Source organism: Oncorhynchus masou, chromosome 9 (assembly GCF_036934945.1).
Source record: "Oncorhynchus masou masou isolate Uvic2021 chromosome 9, UVic_Omas_1.1, whole genome shotgun sequence".
Taxonomy (NCBI): domain Eukaryota; kingdom Metazoa; phylum Chordata; class Actinopteri; order Salmoniformes; family Salmonidae; genus Oncorhynchus; species Oncorhynchus masou.
Window position 1 is genome coordinate 48,280,297 of NC_088220.1, and position 23,618 is coordinate 48,303,914.

The window sequence follows — 23,618 nt, forward strand, 5'->3', positions numbered from 1 at the left end:
TTGTTCGGTCCTGCTTCTGTCTATGCATCTGTTTGTTGTCGCCTGAATGTTGACAACATTTTTAACATGGTTTTACTCTTATCGAGAGATTGAATGTGGTCGCAAGTGTGTATGTGTGCAAGTGTGTATGTGTGCAAGTGTGTATGCTCTCACACGAACCCATTAGGGATACTGGAAGTCTTCTGTGCGGGCCAGCCTTAACCTTGGGGCATACCCTGATCCTCTGTTATGTGACAGCCATCCTGTGTGTTGTCAATGTTAACAGTCAGGGGGAGGTTAAGGGGTGTGTTTTGACGTCTGTGGCTGAGTCTTAGGCCCTATTCCCGCTGCGAGAGATGCGGCGTGGCGAAAATAGATTTCTACTTTTCAGATCGCATCACATCCTTGCTTTGCCTTTCGTTGTGGCTGGCAAAGCGTCGTTCTTGGTCCGCAGATCAAATTGACCCTAAATATCACAGTAGCCACTAGCCAGTAAGCACAATTTATTTAACAATCTTAGAAGCTTTTCTTCTGAAATACATTACACTATTGAATAAATTTACAACCAAACCAGATTACACTTTTGAATAATGCAACAATTGACAAGCGTGGTTTATTTTCTCATCCGTATGTATTCAATTAGCTGAAAATGCACAGCTAACTCCTGTTAGCTAGTTATCTAACAAACACCATTCTTCATGATCAAGTAACGTCAGCATATAATGAACGTCTACCCCTCCCGTACTAACAAAAGTACATTCACATTATCATACAGCATCATTCATATTATAATATAGGCTACACAGCTAGGCAACGTTATCAATCGAACTAGTTAGCTAGCCAAACAAAATCATTTCTGCATCCTCCTCACATCAACGTGCTGTCTGTTAGCCGAAGGCTGACGTTTAGCTGAACCATAGCTAGACAGGAGCTCTTAGGCTTACACTAGCGTATTAGCGCTACGCTAGCATATTAGCATTACCTTTGAACAAACCAGGTAAAAGCTAATTGCGTCTGACAACGTTGAACATTTTAGAGTGTAACCAGCTATTTCTACAATGTCAGGTAAAAAAATAGAGGGTATTTTTTGTAAAAAGGTATATTTTTCTCCTGATTTTTACCGCTGCCTCTTATCTCTTACTCATATGAAATAGATCTACACTTAATCATATAGTCCTGGTTTTACTACTGGTAATATTTACTTAAATGCACTTCGTCCAATAGGGCTGTGAATTGCTAGGGATATCACGATACTTAGGTGTCGATACGACATGTATTGCGATTCTATATGTATTGCGATTCGACACTGTGATTTGTAATTGAGATTCCACGGTCCAAACATATTGCCCACCGTATGTCTGCTGCAGAGGGACAAGCAAGAGCCATGAGAAAACGAGTTTTGAGCAGTCATAGGAAAAAACGATATGTTGTATATTTCAAAATAATATCATGATATGTAGCTATTCTCCCCCCCATCACTAACGAACGGGGCGAGTCATGTTCCTATTCAGTCCGAAAGTCGAGTACTGTGTCTGAATCCACTGTGGTTCTACTAAGCTACACCACAGACTTTTAGAGGAAGTAATGCAGTTGACTGCTATTAGCGTTCCCTCTTTCTGAGTCTGAGAATTGCCCCTGTTCTCTAAAGTGGCTGTCTACCCCAGGGGAAAGGCCCAGTGCTAGATTGCACCACAGCAGCAGATTAAAGTGGTGGTAAATTGAAGTCGATGCAAAGGTCTCGGTGAAATTATGATGAATGCTTTATTTGCATAGCTGATTGGGGTTAAAAGTACCACTGCTCAGCATGACGGCCTCGGGACACGCTTTAGAAATGAGCTGTAACAGTCTCTTTTTGAAACTGAACCAATGGTGTGTAGATGAGGGCTCCTCTCATACAGTCAGAGGGGGGGGGGGGGACAGCAGAGACAACAAGGCGACCTTCAAAGTTTTCTCCATCCCCCTCGCAACAACTCCTTAAACTTCCACTGCCCTTCACCCTACTTCAGATCACAGGCAACCAAGTGGAGGAGGGGAAGATTGTAGGTCACCCCTCATTCCCCGCCCCATGCACCCTTCTCCTATGTGTGTGTGTGTGTGTGCGCACAATGCAAATGCGCACGTGTCTCTGTGTGTGTATCACTCCCTGCCAATGCTTCTCCCCCAGGCTAGCGTTCTGCCTGTATGACGGAGTAGACCACAGCGGTGACAGTAGAGGTTATCAGGGACAGAGTTCAAAACAATGTCACAGGAAATCAATGGAGACCATCACGGCCGTGCCAGGAGAGGCAGCACAAGAGACCCTGATCCTGACAAGACCTGTCACTGCCAGGTTCTGTAGGGAAGCACAGCAGACCTGGAGGACACACTAAGACAGGGGTGAACAACAAGAGCTGCAGTGTGTGTGTGTGCCAGCTTTTCCAAGCCCTCACTTTATCTCAAACACTGCAGCCCTCCGGAACCAGAGTCAGGCTAAGTTGGTCAAGTCTTATCACACAACAGTCCTGGGAAAAACCACAGATAGTCCTTTTATCGTGTTCATATGGCACCGGGGTTTGGTTCGGGTCAGAGCTGTGGTCAGGTTGCAAGGGGAAGCTAGTGGGTTGAGATCAGGTAGCCGGAGAGACGGGTCATCCTGGACTACATTGAGACAGACAGACTCACCACAGGAACGCTTCAACGACCAGAGGATAACCGAGCTGAACTTTCTGCATCGCTACACATTCACAACCCACTGTAGCGACAGTAAGGGTCCTCGTCATCTCCACCACTCGCTAATCATCTATTCATTCATTATCAGGTCACAGTTTTCACTCGTTACAACAATTCTGTCTCCTAATAAGGATGACGGACGCTAACATTCTGGCAAACTGAACAGACATCAAGGGTCTTGTGTCATTTCCTCCCGTCACTCTCGATCAGTTTGCAAAGTAATGTTTGGCTACATATGTTTCAGCACTTGATTCTCGTCTTCATGTATATTCCACCCCGGCCCTGGGGGTTGTGTATGAAGACCACACAGCCCAGTCTCTGTTGTAGTCGATCTATACCAGCGCTGGTATTAGTAAAGCATCTCAGAGTAGGAATACTGATCTCGGATCAGGTCCCCCTGTCTACATAATCTGAATGCTGAATGCTGGTATATCAGCCAGGTATGACAACACATTTATTTGCACTGCTCCAATTGCGTTGGTAACCAGTTTGGTAATAGCAGTGAGGCACATCGGGGGTTTGTGGAATATGGCCAATGTACCACGGCTGAGGACTGTGTCCAGGCAACTCCGTGTTGCGTTGTGCGTAAGAACAACCATTAGCGGTATATTGGCCATACCCCCGGGCCTTATTGCTTAATTCTGTCGCCATTCTATGCGTAGGCTACCTCTTTATCTCAAATGCATTATTGTCCTGCGTGGCCGTCTGTTCCACAAGTGACTTGTTCCTCGACCTTGGTCACTTGGCTTTGTGACGATACAGTAACCGTCTCTCTCCGTTTGGAGCATGTGTACAATAATTCTGCTGGTAAGCTTGTAGCTCTCTGTGATTATGGTGAGCGACGGGTGTAATTACCAGCTCCAGTATGTGTTTTGCGTTGTGTGGGCCAAGGGTGCACAGGCACTCCGAGCGGGAGGCGGTGTGGGGGAGGGGAGCGAGCATCTTCAGAGACCTCACTAATTGCTATGGGAGTAATTAAAAGGCATTACATTCCTGCTTTACGTCTTCTGTAGTTTGGGCCAGAGCTGTGTCTGCCTGGGGGTGGCTCAAAGCCCTTCGTGTTCCTGTGGCTCCTGTTTCCTATGGCACTTGCCATTTTCTGCCCTCCCTACTTAACTCTATTTAGTTATTTTCGTTGTTTGGGGATAAAGCTCATCCCTTTCACCTATGTGGGCCATCCTCTGTGCCTTGGGTTGCGATGGGTCTGTCTGGAGGAGTTTCCTTACAACTCTTATTTTGGGTCGTGGCGAGCCCATCTCTTTCAGTTTGGCAAAGGCTCCGTGAACTGTGGAGGCTAGCGACGGCGTCAAACAACGTAACATTTCACATTTGAGTCGAATTAGAAACGTATCAGTGCACTGCATAACAAGATGTGAGTGCCAAACGCGTCCTGTTTCGTTGTGTGGCTGTGTTTCAGTCTGTGTCTGTCCGCCCTCCCAGCTTGTGCGTCTGTCGGGCCTTGGCACGGTGTTGTGGGACACCCAGAGACATGACAGAACTTCCACTCTCTCCTGACCTGCGTTCAGCGGAATAAAAGGGTCCTTTCACCGGCTGCTGCAGCCCGGGACCTATCTGGGATTGGGACTGATAGCGTATCAAAGCCAACGTGCCGGATGAGGGAAGGTTTTTGTTCCGGAGCTGCAGGATCAGAGCAGGACCCTTCGGAAAGGGGCCTTTTTGAATATCCTGTCCTTCTCCAAAAGACACAATGCATTTGTGTGGTTAACTGGTGCTCAACTGACACGGGGGGGGGGTTGTTCACTGCGAATGAGTTTTGTTCATGGTATGTGTGTAATGCTGTCATATGCCAAAAGTGAATCACAAGAGGATTGTGCAGAACGTACACAAGTTTCATTCACTCTCTGCCTTGTGAGATGTAACACTCAATATAATTCAAATTCGGCTGAGTAGAATGATGAATAGAAGCTTGTGTGGGAATGATTACGATCCTCACAAAACATTATTTTCTCCCCCGTACCAGTAGCTAACATCCGTTAAACAATGTCAGACTGAGAAATTGCCTGGATCATAAGCTTACTGGAGACAGATGTTGGGATGGAATGAGAACAAGGATTGGCGGATCATAAAGCCCGAATGGAGAGATACAGAAACACAGGGATGAAGCAAAAGGAAACCGATAGGGATGGAGCGACGAAGGAGAGGAGGGAGTGTGAGCGGAGGGGAGACTGAATAAAATGGCGATAGATGAGCCTAGGTATAAGGGACACAGAAAAAGAGCGAGAGAAAAACATTCGAGTTTTGAGCAGAGAAGAGCCTGAATAAAGCAGAGGTAGATTAGGAGTCTAGGGAGGCTTTTTATAGCGACGGTGCGGTGGTGAAGTCTGATTCTTTGTGACTGCCATATTAAGGCGAGTCATTTTGGTTCAGTGAACACGTTTCTGCTCTCTTCCTCCCCGCAGTCTCTCAACTCCGTCACTTTCTCCCCCTTTCAGTCCCCCCCCCCCCCCCTAGCGTTCTGCTGTTCTGTCGCTTTTACATTCTCTCCCCCCTTCTCGGTATTCTATTCACCCTTCCTCTCCTTAGCTGAGTATGGAGTAGCATAGTTGTGTGCATCCTCGTATGTTTCTTTCTGAAAACGCCATGGCGAGGAGGGTGAGGATGTACAGAAGGATGGGTGGTGTAGGGTCGGGCGATATTACCATAGTGTCTGATATCGAAGATGATTGTCAGCCATCGTCGATGGTGGTGACAGGCTATGTATAGCCCATTTCAACTTGACTATAGCCCATTTCAACATTCCGTTGTTATAGCCTGCACAACCTATTTCAATAAATATGCTATAAACAATTCCTAGAATGCAAGAGAATAATTTATACCATCAGAAAATGTTTGTTTTTTTTCAAAAATAATCGGATGATCTGGGAAATATAGCTGACGCTTATTTTTTGTTGTTTTGTGTGGACACTACGGTGTCTTAATTATTTTAAAAGCCTAATTTTGTATTTTCTCTCCATTTGATGTGAATATGACCAGTTTTTTTTTTCCGGCCACACTACTGCGTGATCAAACTATGAATTTATCTAACGGAGTTCTCAGAACATTTTGAAGTTATTGAATAACCTAACCACTGCATGGCAACTGCACCATCCTCGATCGCACGGCGCTACAGGGGATGTTGCAAACAGCCCGGTACATCACTCGGGTCGAGCTCCCCTGCCATCCAGGCCCTCTATATCAGACGGTGTGAAAGGAAGGCCCGGAAAATTGTTAGACTCCAGCCATAGACTGCTCTCTCTGCTTCCGCACGGCAAGCGGTACCGGAGCATCAAGTCTGACACAAACGGGCTCCTGAACAGCTTCTATCCCTGAGCCATAAGACTGCTAAATAGCTAACAAAATGGCTACACAGACTATCGGCATTGACCCTTCTATTTTATCATCTCTATTCACACTCACTCACTCACTCACTCACTCACTCACTCACTCACTCACTCACTCACACACACACACACACACACTGACTACACACACTATGCTTCTCACGATGCCAACTCACACGATGCCAACAAACAATATGATACCAGGCCAAGTAGTATCGAAACACCACGGTGGGGAAAAAATCTGTGGCTTAGCACCCCCCCCCCCCAACGCTTGTTCACGTTATTTTTTAAACGTTCTCCAAAAAACTGTCTCTGAAACTTCTACTCAATGCAACACATTGTATTTAACTTCACACTGTTCAGTCTATAATATAATTCTGCATAGAATGGCTGATTTGCTCATATTTGCAAAGGCCTAACTGTGATTTGGCTGGATGAATGGGAGGAAGGAATATGCATCAGTGGAGGCTGCTGAAGGGAGGACGGCTCGTAATAATGGCCAAATGGCATCAAAACGCACAGAAGCCATGTGTTTGATACCATTCCACTCATCGGCAACAGCCATTATCACGAGCCCGTCCTCCCAAATGAAGATGCCACCAACCTCCTGTGATATACATGCATAATGATCTGCATGTCATTGTGTCAGTCTGGGGAAAACACTGCATGAAGCCTTTACTCTTCAGTACACACACATACCGCTCTCTCTCTCTCACACACACACACACACTCACACACTCACACACACACACACACACACTGCTCCCAACTTTTAAAACGTTAGGCACCAAACAGAATTTAAGGAGCACCAGAAATAGATTTGTATCTCGTTTAGTCTTAGATTAGGCCAAATATGAATCCTACCTTTTGATGCACATCTCATGAATAGCAGACCGAAATGTGCCTAAACCTACTGTCAAGTACCAGATTGTTAGCTAGCTAGGTAGCATAACTGAACATTTTGTTTGTTATCAAGCAAATCCAGCAACTCTAGATTTTTTTAATATATTTTTTTTATTTTTACGGCCCACAACATGGTTTGTGAAATGATATAAAACGCAGGCGAATCTCGATAGGACAAAAAAAAAGGCATCTCCGGTAATATGGGCCATATTTTTTAAAGACCGTTTAGGTTGGAGACGAGCTCTTTTCTTTGCTGTAAAAGCTCCAAGCATGCCTGTCACGATTCTTCCCATTTTCCCCTCTGACACTCAGAGGCTGCATGATAGTGAGCTTGCAAAGTCGACTCAGACGGGCCTGTGCTCTTGGTTATAACAGGTGATGAAATGATACAATGTATCAACATTGCTCCAATGAAACAAATGTAGAAATCGAACAGAAGACTCATCGGGGTCTGCACCCCCACTCGCCATCACGGCTAAATTATATATATATATTTATTTATTTATTTATTTATTTATTTATTTATTTATTATTATTTTTTAACCGAAGTTGGAATAGACGTGAAGTGCTGACGGAGAGAAGCAGGTGAGTGAGGGCTGATAAGGGATGCAGCAGGATGATTACTGCTGCCACACGTGATATACACATGAAAGTGGATATCATTGGACCTGCCCATACAAGAGATGAGTGGCCGTTGCTTCAATTCAACTAAATTTTATAAACAAAAGTGACTTTTATAAAAGGCACCAGCAGGTTCTTTAGATCGGTAGGGCATAACAAGTTGGTAGTATCATATGAAACGGTACTACAGTATTCTAAAATGTTGGTATCATAAGTATCATGACGTTTTGGTACCGGGATATTACTGGTATGTCGAGCAACACACACATAGTCATCAAACTGAGCAGCAGCATATACTGTATCATATATCCTGATGCCCTATACATATCTATCCCTACCACTCCAGTATCCCTGCACATTGGGAATATGGGTATTGGCACTGACCCTGTCTATAGCTTACTTGTTTTCTTGTTGTTGATCTTATTTCTTTTTCTTGTGTGTTTTGTTCTATTTTACTTTTTTTTATCAATTGTTTTATACTTGTTGTACTGATATTGCTTACTGCATTGTTGGAAAAGAGCAACAAATGCATTTCACTTCACGTGACAATAACTTAACTCGGAAGGAAAAACCTGATCGGCCTATAAGGTAATAATGAGACGGGTAGAACAAACAATTGCAAGATAGAAAAATCGAATGAGTAGTTCGAACAAACCTTACAGTTGAGCGTCGCTTAATCGAAATTAAGTTATGCATGCATCCCTCCTCCTCGCCGTTGCAAACCAAACAGCCAAAAGCAAAATCTTACTAATTAAAATAGCTTATCGAAAGCATTAAGACGAGTTACAGTTGTGAGTATTTCCCAAACAGAGGCCATTCTAATAGTGTTTGTCCTAAAGTTGCCGCTTTCAAATGGTAACTATTGTTAAAATCAGATTTGATCACAGATTTATTTTTAATGACAAATATTATCAGTCAACAAGAAGTGAAATTGAGCCAACATTTTGTTTTAAAGTTTGAACGAGAACTCAAATGAAAACGTACAGCTTATGAAAGAAACTGTGTAGAGTATGCCAATCCTATTTCCATAGTTTATTATTAGCTATGTAAAGTGCATTTGGAAAGTGTTCAGAGCCCTTCACTTTTTCCACGTTTTGTTACGTTAGTCTTATTCTAAAAATGATGACAGTTGTATTTTTTTAATCCATCTACACACAATACCCCATAATGACAAAGCAATAACAGGTTTAGAAATGTTTGCAAATTTAAAAAAAACAGATGCCTTATTTACATAAGGGCGGCAGGGTAGCCTAGTGATTAGAGGGTTGGACTAGTAACCGAAAGGTTGCAAGATCGAATCCCCGAGCTGACAAGGTACAAATCTGTCGTTCTGCCCCTGAACACTGTTCCCAGGCCGTCATTGAAATTAAGAATTTGTTCTTAACTGACTTGCCTAGTTAAATAAAGGTTAAATAAATACAAAACAAGTATTCAGACCCTTTGCCATGAGTCTCAAAATTGAGCTCGGGTGCATCCTGTTTCCATTGATCATTCTTGAGATGTTTCTGCAACTTGATTCGACATGATTTGGAAAGGCACACACCTGTCTATATAAGGTCCCATAGTTAACGGCATGTCAGAGTAAAAACCAAGCCATGAGGAATTGTCTGTAGAGCTCTGAGACAGGATTGTGTCGAGGAACAGATCTAGTGAATGGTACCATAAAATGTCTGCAGCATTGAAGGCCCCCAAGAAAACAGTGGCCTCCCGTATTCTTAAATCGAAGAAGTTTGGGAACCACCAAGACTCTGCCTAGTGCTGGCCGACCTGCCAAACTGAGCAATCGGGGGAGAAGGGTCCTGATCAGGGAGGTGAACAAGGACCCGATGGTCACTCTGACAGAGCTCCAGAGTTCCTCTGTGGAGATGGGAAAACCTTCCAGAAAGAGAACCATCTCTGCAGCACTCCACCAATGAGGCCTTTATTGTAGAGTCGCTAGACGGAAGCCACTCCTCAGTAAAAGGCACATGACTGCTCACTTGGAGTTTGCCAAAACGGCACATAAAGGACTCTCAGACCATGAGAAACAAGATGCTCTGGTCTGATGAAACCAAGGTTGAACTCTTGGACCTGAATGCCAAGCGTCACATCTGGAGGGAACCTGGCACTATGCCTATGGTGAAGGATGGTGGTGGCAGCATCATGCTGTGGGGATGTTTTTCAGCAGCAGGGACTGTGAGACCAGTCAGCATCGAGGGAAAGATGAATGGATCAAAGTACAGAGAGAATCTTGATGATAACCTGCTCCAGAGCACCCAGGACCTCCGACTGGGGCGAAGGTTCACCTTCCAACAGGATTACGACACAGCCAGGACATCGCAAGAGAGGCTTTGGAAAAATCTCTAAATGTCGTGGAGTAGCCCAGCCAGAGCCCAGACTTGAACACCATTCGAACATCTCTGGAGAGACCCGAAAAATAGCTGTGCAGCAACAATCCCCATCCAACCTGACAGAGCTTGAAAAGATCTGCAGAGAAGAATGGGAGAAACTCCCCAAATACAGATGTGCCAAGCTTGTAGCGTCATACCCAAGAAGACTCAGGGCTGTAATCGCTGACAAAGGTGTTTCAACAAGGTAAGTGTCTGAATACTAATGAAAATGTGGTCTTTTATTTTTATTTTTATACATTTGCTAAAATGTCTATAAAAAACAGTTTTTGCTTTGACATTATGGGGTATTGTGTTTTGATTGAGGAAAGTGTCATGGAAATTCTTACAGGTGGACACAAAGTCAATCTTTAAATTAATCATTGTTTATTTGTCAGCGCACTGGAGAAGTTCCAACCAACTCGATGCACCATAGTACACATGTCAATCGGGAGCTTTTCCTGGGCAGACCCAGCAGTTGTCTTTATAAATGGCTATACACAAGTTATATTTGCTTGGTTTAGCATAATTCATTCATCATTACTGTTTTGTTTCATCCACGTGACTGACCAATACTGGTTCATAACACGTGACAGACCAATACTGGTTCATAACACGTGACTGACCAATACTGGTTCATAAATGTGACTGACCAATACTGGTTCATAAATGTGACTGACCAATACTGGTTCATAACACGTGACTGACCAATACTGGTTCATAAATGTGACTGACCAATACTGGTTCATAACACGTGACTGACCAATACTGGTTCATAAATGTGACTGACCAATACTGGTTCATAAATGTGACTGACCAATACTGGTTCATAAATGTCACTGACTGGTTCATAAATGTGACAGACCAATACTGGTTCATAAATGTGACAGACCAATACTGGTTCATAACATGTGACTGACCAATACTGGTTCATAACACGTGACTGACCAATACTGGTTCATAACACGTGACAGACCAATACCTCACAAGGCTTCTTTCTCTCGAAGGTGAGACCTTGAAACCGAGATCTTTCATTCGTTCTCAAAACAATGTCTGGGCGCACTGACAAATTGCAGCTACTGATAGTGAGGATTTGTACAGTCAGCCACTTGCGTGAACACAGAAATTGGTTATTAGAACAGCACATGAATAGAAGACCGAAATTAGTGACAAGAAAAGCACCGACAATAAAATTCCCATTACAAATGAAGAACAATTTCATCCATTTTAGAAGGCTGTAACTTAACAAAAATGTGGAAAAAGTCAAGGGGTCTGAATAATTTCCGTAGGCCATGTATCGAGCCTAGGCATAATAATAAAGGAAGATTAGGCAAAGATGCAAATCATTGAATAATTATCCAGTTCTGGGGACAGCAGAGTTGAGTGCTCTGAAGCCGTGCCGTTCATGATTTTACAACCCATCACATGACGCTCAGCCAGTGAGGCTGTCTTGTGCGTCGGCACACACAGACACTCGCCTCTTTCATGCCACGGCTTCAACAGAGAGGAATAGGCTACTGAAGAAGATTTGGCTCCAAAATATATTTTGTCATGATTCCTCTCGTCCCTCTCGCAGCATGCGGGCTCGTGTTAGCTGTCCTTTTTAGCTTTTACTTTTTTGTCAAAAGTGTTTCCCAATAGGGGATGATGTTTTATTGTCCTATCGTGATTAAGTACCAAAGGTTGACTTCACCCAACCTCAAAGTCATTCTCATATCTGGCCTGGTGCTTAAACCCACTGCGCACACACACCTCACATACCTACTCAAACACACATGCATATGACCTCTCACTGCCTGACACCAGCTGTAATGCACTTGTGTACGCACACATACCTCTCACGGGCTGATACCCGGTACATAGCATAGATGCTCTCATATTTATCATCGCCCTGAGCAGATAGGAGAAAAATGAGGAACCACACATACTGCTTGTAAGTTAAATTAGCTGAAAGATGACACTGCAGCAGTAACCCAACGTGTGTGTATGTGTGCATATTCTGCCTCCATGTAACTATCCAGTCGGTTTAGCTGGGATTTGTCCTAGCACTTTCAGCATGGCTTTATGATGCAGGAGTTTGATTTGGTGTAATGTAATGCGTGTGTGTGTGTGTGTGTGTGTGTGTGTGTTGCTGCTGAAATATGACACTAGTATGATAATAATAACCCTGCTTGTCAGGCATTCTGAAGATTAGTCTCAACAGGAGAAATCCTCTGTCAAATCCCCTCACCTCACTACTCTCTTTCTCTCTCTCTCCTCTCTCTCCCTCTCTCTCTCTCTCTCCTCTCTCTCCCTCTCCTCTTGCTCTCTCTCCTCTCTCTCATATCCTCTCTCTCATATCCTTTATCTCTCTCTCCTCTCTCTCATATCCTCTTGCTCTCGCTCTCATATCCTCCTCTCTACCTTAATCACTCTCTCACACTCTACTGCAGATGTGTTGCTGTAGTCAGTTTTCGTGGTGTCATTTCATTGGGTAGGAGGGGGGAATCTGGGTCAGTTTAGGTGTGCATGTTAAGAAACAGCGTATTACTGTATGCATGTTGTTTTTCTGTTCTGGTCATCAGCATATCAATGTGTGTTTTGTCTCCTCCCCAGATCTGCCCAGAGCCTGAGAGAAGAGAGACGGCCTACTGTGTAACTGGGCATATGACAAGCAGGGTCTCACCCTCCCAGTGAAAGCGATGTGTGTGGGAGGTGGAGGCCACAGCATCAGCAGAGTGTGTGTGGGGCTCCTCTCCCACTCCCCTACCCCCCACCCTGGCACGGGATGCCAGCCCACTTCCCCCCTGCCTTCTGTCCTGCCCTGAGCTCTCTTGGGGCGCCATGAACACCTACAGAGATAGAGGGGTCACCTGCACCTCAGACCTGCTAGAGAGGGGTGGAGGGGGAGGGCCTGGGTCCCTCCTCACACAACATGCCGCCTTCCACCTCACCCTCAACGGCCACCCTGCCCCCTCCTCTGACCCAGCCACCCAATCCCGTGTCTCCGTTCCCAAGATGGGTGTCCGCGCCCGTATTGCTGAGTGGCCGCCGCGCCATGCGCAATCGAGGGAGTCTCTCCTGGAGAACGGGCAAGGCGCTAATCACCATGGAGACGACCCCTCCACGACGACCTCCTCCGCATCTTTCCCCATCTCCGAGGTCGGGCTGGTGCGGGGAGGAGTGGCTCGTTTACCGAGGCGACGCACAAAGGACGTGGAGTTCCGTGGTGGGTACGGGGGTGGAAGAGGGTCTCCCGTAGGCCTGCGTGCCTTCCCCCCGTTACGGCAGCGCTCCAACAGCGAGGTGACTCTGAGCGAGCAGGATGAGAACGAGGTGGAAGGTCGTGGAGGTGCTAATCTGTTCCGGGAGTACGGCAGCACCTCCTCCATCGACGTGCAGGGCATCCCCGAGCAGAGCTTCTTTGACATGCTCAGCCAATTCCACCAGGAGAGGCCCGACCAGCGCAGCACTGCCCCCGTACACCTGGGGGAGCTACTGTACACCAACTCTCCTCCCTCGGCACCCCTCCCCACAGGCCACTCCCCCATCCCCACACCCCGGGGGGAGGATGGAGGGATGGGGCGGTCGGAGAACAGGGTGAGGAAGAAGAGTGGGGGGACAGACTCGTCTCTGGGGACATCCTCTCTGTTCCGGAAGCTCCGCAGCTCCAGCAGAGGGGAGCTGGACAGAGGGGAGGCGGGGGAGGATGGGGGAGGCCGTAACTCTACAGATACCCCCTACAAACCCTGGGTGTGCCCCAAGAGCTTTGTCCACTACGACGCCCAGAGCATCCTGTTTGACCTCCATGAGGCTGCTGCTCAGCGCGCATATGTATCCCAGCGGAGGAACACTGCCACCGGGGCATCGGCGGCCTCCGTCTCCCTGGCTGTGTCACGGTCCTCAGCTCTGAGTGGGTTGGACGCGACCTACTCCAGCGTTGAGGACCTGACGCTAGGTCTCGACCCCAGCGTGCCCACCCCCTCACTGGGCGTGGACCCTCTGGACGGCCCCCCCGGTGGCCCCACCTCCAGTTTGCTCCTCCTCAGCTGCCCCCACTTCCGCAACGAGACGGGGGGACACGGGGAGCGCAACGTCAGCTTCCTGAGCTCCTCGGCCGAGCGGGGAGGGGAGGGGGGCGCGGGTGACCTGGCGAGGGGCAGCCTTCGGCGTAGCAACGCCAGTGTGTCGGTGGTGGAGGTACCCATCGAGCAGCAAGTCACCCGAATGGACAGGCTGAAACTCTATAGCATCGAGCATGTGGACCTGGGGGCACGCTACTACCGAGACTACTTCCACGGGAAAGGTAACAACTCGATCCAGCCGCCCTATCCTGCCTAACTTGTACAACTATTAGTATTCACTCTCCCTATCATTTTCTGCCATGTCACTAGCCATGTCTAGCCATGTCACTAGTGTTTCCACACGGTACTCTCTCCGCCTCCATCCAGCTGTCCCTGTACGGTCAGCCAACCTGGCAGCGGTCCCAGAGGATAACATGTACCTGCCTCTTGTCTGTTGGCAAACTGAGTTCATAGCTCTGGGAAGAATTAGTTTACTCCCTCACACACACGTTGACCTCTCTGCCTCAGCACATGAATCCTGACACTGGTTGTCTCTTCCTATTAAAATGCCCCTGATCATATAGAACAGTGTGTGTGTGTGTGTGTGTGTGTGTGTGTGTGTGCGCTCCAAGCATTGCCTCTCCAAGACCCTGGAAAAATAGATGGCTGCCCCCCCGAGGACAGAATTGTCTGCTAAGAGCCTAATTAGAGACAGAACGCTGTGTGGAACATGAGACTACTCCAGTGTTGTAACTGTACTACCCTGCATGCATGTCAAAAAGCTGACGTTTGTACTGCAGGACAAAGCGGAAATGCTAAACATGGCTGAGCCTCTTCAATTATGCAGGGGCGAAACAAGTTGAAAACTAGATCCTTCCATGGGTTTCCTCCTCCTCCGCTCACAAATGGGAGAAGTCGCTCTCCGTTTGAGGAGTACAACGTTAATGAATCATACGGATATGTTTATAGCCTTTTACTTTAGGAATGTGTCTTATCGGAGATTTCCACTTATATTCATCAAATTCATCAAACTGTAGATAAGCAGACAGGCTACTCATTCGTCACACAGTTGTAATAAAATCTAATGTGGAGCGATCTGTTTATGAAACCAACATGTCTGGCTACGAGGCCTATATCGCGCAAAGCAATAAGGCTAGTACGTCAAAGAAAGCGCTTTGTGTTGTTGTGGATTGAGGAGAGCAAATATAATTGAATTTAGTCATTTGTATATTATTATTATTATTATTATTGTATTATCTACTCTACCTATCTGAAGGTTACTCGAGCATGTGACATCTGGGAAAAGTGGAATCTGTTCCGAACAAGCCATGCCACCACACCACCGGCTCAGCTGTACAGTCTTTGTTTGTCATTTGTAGCTCTAATCAATGTCCTCAGGTTCCTTGATGACCTGATTTTAATTCAATGTGTAATTGAAAATGGATTGAAACCACATACAAGCACGGCAAGCACCGTTCTGACACTCCACCCTTCAGTCTCTTCTCTTTCCCTCCTCCGCTCTGAGCCTGTTTCTCTCTCTCCATCACCTTTCACTCAACCCCCCCCTACTTTCCCTCCTCCATTTTTCCATGTCCAAAGGCTGTTATTGCAATGATCAATACACCGTGTTCAACAGTACCAAAGGCATGTCCAGACATGTTGTGAACACACTCTATCCCTGTGTGTCACTGCAGAGCACTCAAACTACTTTGGCACGGACGACAAGCTGGGTCCGGTGGCTGTGAGTATCCGCAGGGAGAAACTGGACGACACTAAAGACCTGAAGGACCAGTACCAGTACCGCGTCATCGCCAGAACCAGTGAGGTACAAACACCCAACCCGCCTCCCACTGTCTGCCTACACACAGCTAGATGGAACACCGAGTAGGCTGAATACTGACGCTGCCAAATGTGTGTGTCGTTTGAGTAGGCAGAGTGCGCTTGAGACACAGTGTGGGAGTGTGCGTTTTTTGGACGCTGTTATTTATGCCTGGACTGGACTGCAGCGAGTCACCACGGCTCATCCTGGCTCCACCCCACACTACCCTCTCCCTTCACACCTTCCCCTCGCACTCTTACCTCCCCTCCTCTCTCCAATCCCTCCATTCTCTGCCAGTGGAAATTTCCACCTGACCAGGCCCTGCTCAGAACAGCTAAGTCCAAACGCTGCCCCGGGCCCGGCCCCGGTCCACTGGTAGGCCTCTCTCCACTCATACCCCAGCTAGTGATAGGTCAAACCTCTTAATTCGAAGCAAAGATGTAGCCGGACAACTCCTTTCTATTGCGCTGTGGATCTCTTCATGCGAAGACAGTTGTGGTGAAGAGGTGCGTTGTACAAAACAAAGTCATCAGCGATTTAGATCGTCTCAACCTGATCAGAGTATCAAAGCCAATGACACATTGTCAAACCGCCACTTTACCCACGTGTGTTCTAACTCTGGCCCAACCCATTGGTTTCTGGACCAATCAGACGGCCCGAATGTGTTCGCATTCGGTAAAGGGTTGGGGAGCAATGGGTTGAGGAGTCTGGGTAGCCAGGCAAGCAAAGATGTGCTCTGATTGGATCACCACCCCTCCAGGTCTGGGACAGGGCATTCTCTATGATTGGCCGTCTAGCATTACCAAAGTCCTCTTTAGTAGATTATAAACACCAAGTGTGGACACTTTCTCCTTGGACAGGGTTTTGAAAAATGGGTGCCCCAGTGTGCGGGGATCTCCCATTAACAAACTAGGGCACCACCGGAGGCTCTGAAATATTCATGTGGAAAAGCCCATAAACAATCCAGGCCAGTGTTTTTAGGGCACTCTAAGAGTCCACATGTACCTGGCACTACCTTTCCTGCACACTCAAGTTCTCTCAGGATGTTTCTTGTACGACGCATTCGGAAAGTATTCAGACCCCGTGACTTTTTCCACAAAAAATGTACGTTACAGCCTTACTCTAAAATGGATTTATTTTTACTTTTTAAATATACTCAATCTACACACAATAGCCCATAATGACGAAGCGAAAACATACCTTATTTACTTAAGTATTCAGACTCTTTGCTATGAGACTCGAAATTGAGCTCCGGTGCATCCTGTTTCCAGAAGGACAACCATCTCTGCAGCTCTCCACCAATCAGGCCTTTGAAGGTCGAGTGGCCAGACGGAAGCCACTCCTCAGTAAAAGCCACATGACAGCCCGCTTGCCAAAAGGCACCTGAAGGACTCCCAGACCATGAGAAACAAGATTCTCTGGTCTGATGAAACCAAGATTGAACTCTTTGGCCTGAATGCCAAGCGTCACGACTGAAGGAGACCTGGCACCATCCCTACGGTGAAGGATGTTGGTGGCAGCATCATGCTGTGGAGATTTTTCAGTGGCAGAGACTAGGAGACTAGTCCGGATCGAGGGAAAGATGAACGAACCAAAGTACAGAGATCCGTGATCCGTGATGAAAACCTGCTCCAGAGCACTCAGGACCTCAGACTGGGGCAAAGGTTCACCTTCCAACAGGACAATGACCGTAAGCACACAGCCAAGACAATGCAGGAGTGGCTTCGGGACATGTCTCCGAATGTCCTTGAGTGGCCCAGCCAGAGCCCAAACTTGAAAGGTGCTTCAACAAAGTACTGAGTAAAGGGTCTGAATACTTACGTAAATGTGATATGTCCCCCCGCGCTTCCGTTTTTTGCTTTGTCATTATGAGGTATTGTGTGTAGATTGATGGGAGGGTGGGGACTAATTTACTCTATTTTAGAATAAGGCTGTAACGTAACAAAATGTGGAAAAAGTCAAGGGGTCTGAATACTCAGAGACTGATTGACAGATTGACTGACCACTGCACAAATAGCCATCTTGATAGTACTTTCCAATAGTGTCCAGTGAGTGACTGTGCCCCTCTGGCTAGCTGCTGCCCTCCCTGTTGTTTTTAGCTGGATTACATGGCTGCCTGGCCTCATCGCCTTAGCCCCTATGGAACAATGGGCCGCTCCGCCGCCTGTGTCTACAGAGATTAGCTCACACAGACGCTCCACTCAGGCCTGTCCTTGGTTCCCACACACAGACAGACACACACACACAGACACACACACAGACACACACACAGACAGACAGGCACACACACAGACACACACACAGACACACAGACACACACAGACAGACAGACAGACAGACAGACAGACAGACAGACACACAGACAGACAGACACACAGACACACAGACACACAGACACACAGACACACAGACAGACAGACACACAGACAGACAGGCAGACAGGCAGACAGGCAGACAGACAGGCAGGCAGACAGACAGACAGACAGACAGACAGACAGACAGACAGACAGACAGAGAGACAGACACACAGACACACAGACACACAGACAGACAGACAGACAGACAGACAGACAGACAGACACACACAGACAGACAGACACACAGACAGACAGACAGACAGACAGACAGACAGACAGACAGACAGACACACACAGACACACACAGACACACACAGACACACACAGACAGACAGACAGACACACAGACCGACAGACAGACAGCTCACAACACCCCCCCCTTCCCTTACTCATTGAAGTTTGAACGACGCTGACACAGCATGCTATAACCACACGACGCACGCTCAATCGCACTCGTCCACGTGCACTCAAACACATTGTTACACATGCCCTACAGATGCCCCAGGTTGGTGCAGTCAGCCACTACTGGACACCAACATAAGGGTTCCCCATCCTGCCTCCCAGGGGGAGAGATTGGGTTGGAGACAATTGTCAGAGGTTAAAGGTCACCGGGGGAAACACGATATGAATAGTTCGACGACAGGTTATTGGCAACTATTGGCTCAGCATCTGAGAAACGACTTGAGTAGCTCTGTGTTGTGCCAGAAGGTCATCTGAATAGGTGGAATTTAACCTGCACTATTTAGGGGTTTCTTTCCCCCCCCACGACAAAAACCCTTGACTTCGTTAATTTGAAGCACTCTCCCGTCCCCTCCAGCTCCTCGGCAGTGTGTTGCAGTTTTAATGAAGCTCGGTGCCGTGGTCTCTCTGAATACATTGAATAAAATACAGCTCTCTCAGCACCTGAGATTATTATGGCCCCGTTGTCTGGAAACACCCCGAGTACCGGTCTCCCCTGTAGGGTTCACTCAGGTGCATGGCAGTAAGAAGCTTTTAAAGATTGCAGATATTCATCTACTGAAGACATTTGTCCTTTTTCTCAATGTCTCAAAACAACTTCCAGAGACATAGATGTGAGCAAGTTCTCTGCAAGTTAATGGACAATAAAGTATGTCTCATCTTACCTTTTTGTGTGTGTTTCACATCTCTATCACTCCCATGTCCTCGTGTGTGTGTGTGTGGTAGCTGGTGACGTTGCGGGGGTCCATCCTGGAGGATGCGGTGGCCTCCACGGGGAGGCACGGCACGGTGCGGGGTCTCCCCCTGAAGGAAGTGCTGGAGCAGGTGGTCCCGGAGCTCAGTGTGTCCTGCCTGCGCCTGGCTCTCAGCACGCCCAAGGTCACCGAGCAGCTCCTCAAACTGGACGAACAAGGGGTGAGTCGGCGGGCCATGGTCTCAGGCACGAGTTAAGTGACATCTCTGTGTCTTTTTATCACCTCTGATATCACCTCCTATAGCTACAGTCATAAACGCCAGATAGGTGTGTCTCTGTTTGCGCTGGGGGCGCGGCAGCCGCGTGTGAATGCGGCCTAATATTTGTTTCTTCTCCGGTGTAGCTGAGTCAGAAGCACAAGGTGGGAGTGCTGCTGTGTCGGGCAGGGCAGAGCACCGAAGAGGAGATGTATAACAACGAAGAGGCCACGCCCGCCTTCTCTGCCTTCATGGACCTGCTAGGGGAGCAGGTGTGCCTCCGAGGCTTCACCAACTACGCCGCCCAGCTGGACACTAAGAGTACGTGTCTGTGTGGGAGGGTAGGGTGTTTGTGTTTGTTGGTGTTTGTGTGTGTGGGGGGGTGCGTAGTAGGGTGTGTGTGCAGGCAAATGTGCGTGCCCAATGTCAGCACAGTTTTCTGCATGCCTTCCTAATGGTTAAATGTAGTTTTTGCAATCATGTAATGATGGAACTTAAGGCCCAGGTGTGAACACTGAGTAAAATCAGTGTTTCCTGTCAAATGGCGCATGGATATAAAACACTGTCGCTAAAGTCAACCGTTTAGAAAGAATCTCGACAGACTGTGTTTTTTATGTGGTGTTCCTTTATTTGTTGAGTTCATGCCCTGGTGCTGAACTGGGACAGGATAACGGAACGTTGACCGTGTGTTTGCTTGTGCGAATGTTTGTGTGTGTTGCTCTCCCTCTCTCTCGGTTTCCCCCAGCTGACTCGACGGGAACCCACTCCCTGTACACCACCTACCAGGGCTATGAGGTCATGTTCCATGTGTCCACCATGCTGCCCTACATGCCCAACAACCCACAGCAGGTGAGACCAACACACACACACACACACACACACACCATGGTCTACCACAGCCCACCCTAAACACCTTCAACTCCCCTTCTATCTAGTATTGTTGTCTGGTCAATCCCACAGGTGTAGTTACAGGGGTCAGGCACTCTTCCAGATGAAGGGTACTCAGGGAGGCGTGGTCATTGTCAAAGTCTCACTAATCCTTTGGACGTCCGTCCGAGTGTCACCGTTGAGTGTCATCGCTCAGATTCAGAAGACACATGGCGGAGAGAGACAGGAAGGGTTATAAACTCTCTTGTGTTTGTGTAATGTGGTTTTGTTATAGCTCTGTTCTATAGTTTGTCTGGCTCGGACATGGACAGTTGCGGCTGCTCGTGAAATAGAACTTCTCTCCCTCTTTAGACTGGCGTTCCTCTTCAATTCTGTGTCTGTGGTGTTTTTCCTGGAGTCTTTGTTACCTTTTTGAATGGCCTTTTCAGTCCTCTCTCTCTCTCTCTCTCTCTTATAACTGGATCGAAGCTGGGTGGGGCTCGGGCTCTAGGTTTCCCTTTCTGCTCTAAATAGAGCTGCCTTCCGACATATCCCTCAGGGCGTTGTGTTAACGGTGTGTGCGAGTGAACTGTGTGTTGGTTGTTAAGCTCAGCATTTCTTGTGTGCGCGTGTATGCCCAAGTGTTTGCATGAGAACTTAATGTGGGTGAATGTACAAGGTCATATAAACCCCACGAGTGTGCTTATATTTGTAATGTGCTGCTAACGGTATCTATGTTCATTAAATATATGCCAACTGTACAGTAACTGTTGCAAGCACATACACCACATGGCCAAAAGTATGTGGACACCTGCATGGTATTAATATGGAGTTGGTCCTCCCCCTTTGCTGTTATACCAGCCTCCACTGTTCTGGGAAGGCATTCAGCCACAAGAGCATTAGTGAGGTCGGGCACTGATGTTGGGCGATTTAGGTCTGGCTCGCAGTCGGCGTTCCAATTCATCCCAAAAGTGTTCAATGGGGTTGAGGTCAGGGCTCTGTGCAGGCCAGTCAAGTTCTTCCACACTGACCTAGACAAATCATTTCTGTATGGACCTCAATTTGTGCATTGGGGCATTGCTGAAACAAGGAAAGGTGCTTCCCCAAACTGTTGCCACAAAGTTGGAAGCACAGAATTGTCTAGAATGTCATTGTATGCTGTAGCATTAAGATTTCCCTTCACTGGAACTAAGGGGCCTAGCCCGAACCATGAATAGCAGCCCCATTACATTATTCTTCATCCACCAAACTTTACAGTTGGCACTATGCATTCGGGCAGGTCGTGTTCTGGCATCCGCCAAAACCAGATTTGTCCGTCGGACTGCCAGATTGTGAAGTATGATTCATCACTCCAGAGGACACGTTTCCACTGCTCCAGAGTCCAATGGTGGCGAGCTTTACACCACTCCAGCCGATGCTTGGCAAATACTTTTTTGCCCCACTGTAGCTGAAACTGAGTTTTCATAACCTACCAATTCACATACAGTGCATTCCAAAGTATTCAGACCCCTTGACTGACAAAAATGTTGCTGTTAGCAACAGTTAGCATGTATTAGCAACTATTAGCTTGTATCCACTATACAGTTGGGCAAAAAAAGTATTTAGTCAGCCACCAATTGTGCAAGTTCTCCCAAAAAGTTCTATTTCGGTTTCATTTGACCATGTGACATTCTCCCAATCTTCTTCTGGATCAACCAAATGCTCTCTAGCAAACTTCAGACGGGCCTGGACATGTACTGGCTTAAGCAGGGGGACACGTCTGGCACTGCAGGATTTGAGTCCCTGGCGGTGTAGTGTGTTACTGATGATAGGCTTTGTTACTTTGGTCCCAGCTCTCTGCAGGTCATTCACTAGGTCCCCCCGTGTGGTTCTGGGATTTTTGCTCACTGTTCTTGTGATCATTTTGACCCCACGGGGTGAGATCTTGCGTGGAGCCCCAGATCGAGGGAGATTATCAGTGGTCTTGTATGTCTTCCATTAAATAATGAGTTTGATGAATAAAATATAAACAATGTATCTTCATAATGTACAGTCTTCATACTGTACAGTCTTTGGTTACGCCAAAGACTGTACAGTATAAAGATCGGCAGAAACTGCTTCTACAATAGAAATCCCCAATCACACTTGAAGGCGACGTTAGCTAGCATAGCTCATGTGCAAAAACCCTCCATCGGGTCATGCCTTGCCGAATTACGCATGTGCAGGCTGTCAAATTAAAGTCACTCCTTCGATATTAAAAGAAAATCATACCTGTCAGTTTCACAAGGTTGTAGTAATGACAGGTCCCGCTACTTAAGATATTTGCTCAAATCTAGGCTTTGCCTTTAGAATTCAAGAAAATTAACAACTAAGGACGACTTCGTCCCATTGTCTGCCAAACCCTGGTCTGTTAAGTCTGCTTCCAGACGCATTCCCAGAAGTATCGCGACGTTGCGCCTCTGGGTACAAAAACTCGGTGGTTACAGTATATGTGTGCCTGACTGAACTACTTTTATAGGCGCGTGGGTGTGTAAATGGTACAATGGCAGAGAATAGACATATTCAGCACACTTACTCCATCCAGGGGCGCAAAGGCAACAGCAGCAACATTTTTACTTCTGCCTTGCAACCTCTAGGTGTCAGTGTTGATCACCAATAAACCCTCACTCAGAGAGGAGAGGGAGAGACCTGTTAGAGAGTCAGGTAGTCAATAAAGAGTCATGTTATGTGCCAGAGAGAGGAGGAGAGTCAAAAAGAGAGCAAGAGAAGAGGTGAATGTGACTAAGGGCAAGGGCCTAGAGAGGAGAGGAGGATCTCCAGTACATCCGGACCCCAGGGGCCCCTGACAGTTGTCCAGCCCCAGGCAGAGTGTGTGTGTGTGTGTGTGTGTGTGTGTGTGTGAGCTTTATGCTGTCTTATATAATTGACACTTTCACACTGCTACACCGCAAATAGACACAGGATGGATTCTGTGACTGACATTCACACCAGTGGAGGCTGGTGACCTGAAAAATGGAGTAGGATGGGAGACCCACGGTATAGGCGCGGAACGCATGGAGACGACAAAGTGTTTTTCAAAAATCGTCAAAGACAAATTATTTTCACCTAAAGCATTTAATAAATACATTTGTTGTACAGTGTTATGGGGAATGATAGGGCTACTTACACCGTGTTGGAAAGGGATCACAGCAAGGATTGAATGAGGGTATGAGGCATGAGTTGAG

At 47.1% G+C, this 23,618-nt stretch overlaps 1 protein-coding gene across 2 annotated transcripts in view; it reads left to right on the plus strand.

Moving 5' to 3' along the window:
- Positions 1-23,618, plus strand: part of LOC135546090 (signal-induced proliferation-associated 1-like protein 3) — a 98,430-nt gene that overhangs the window by 48,910 nt on the left and 25,902 nt on the right. For both annotated transcript variants that reach the window (XM_064974235.1, XM_064974236.1), the window contains exons 3-7: positions 12,515-14,204; positions 15,657-15,787; positions 19,324-19,512; positions 19,695-19,869; positions 20,294-20,397. In XM_064974235.1, coding sequence (XP_064830307.1) covers positions 12,743-14,204; positions 15,657-15,787; positions 19,324-19,512; positions 19,695-19,869; positions 20,294-20,397 — 2,061 coding nt within the window. In that variant the 5' untranslated portion in view covers positions 12,515-12,742. The remainder of the gene's footprint in view (positions 1-12,514; positions 14,205-15,656; positions 15,788-19,323; positions 19,513-19,694; positions 19,870-20,293; positions 20,398-23,618) is intronic.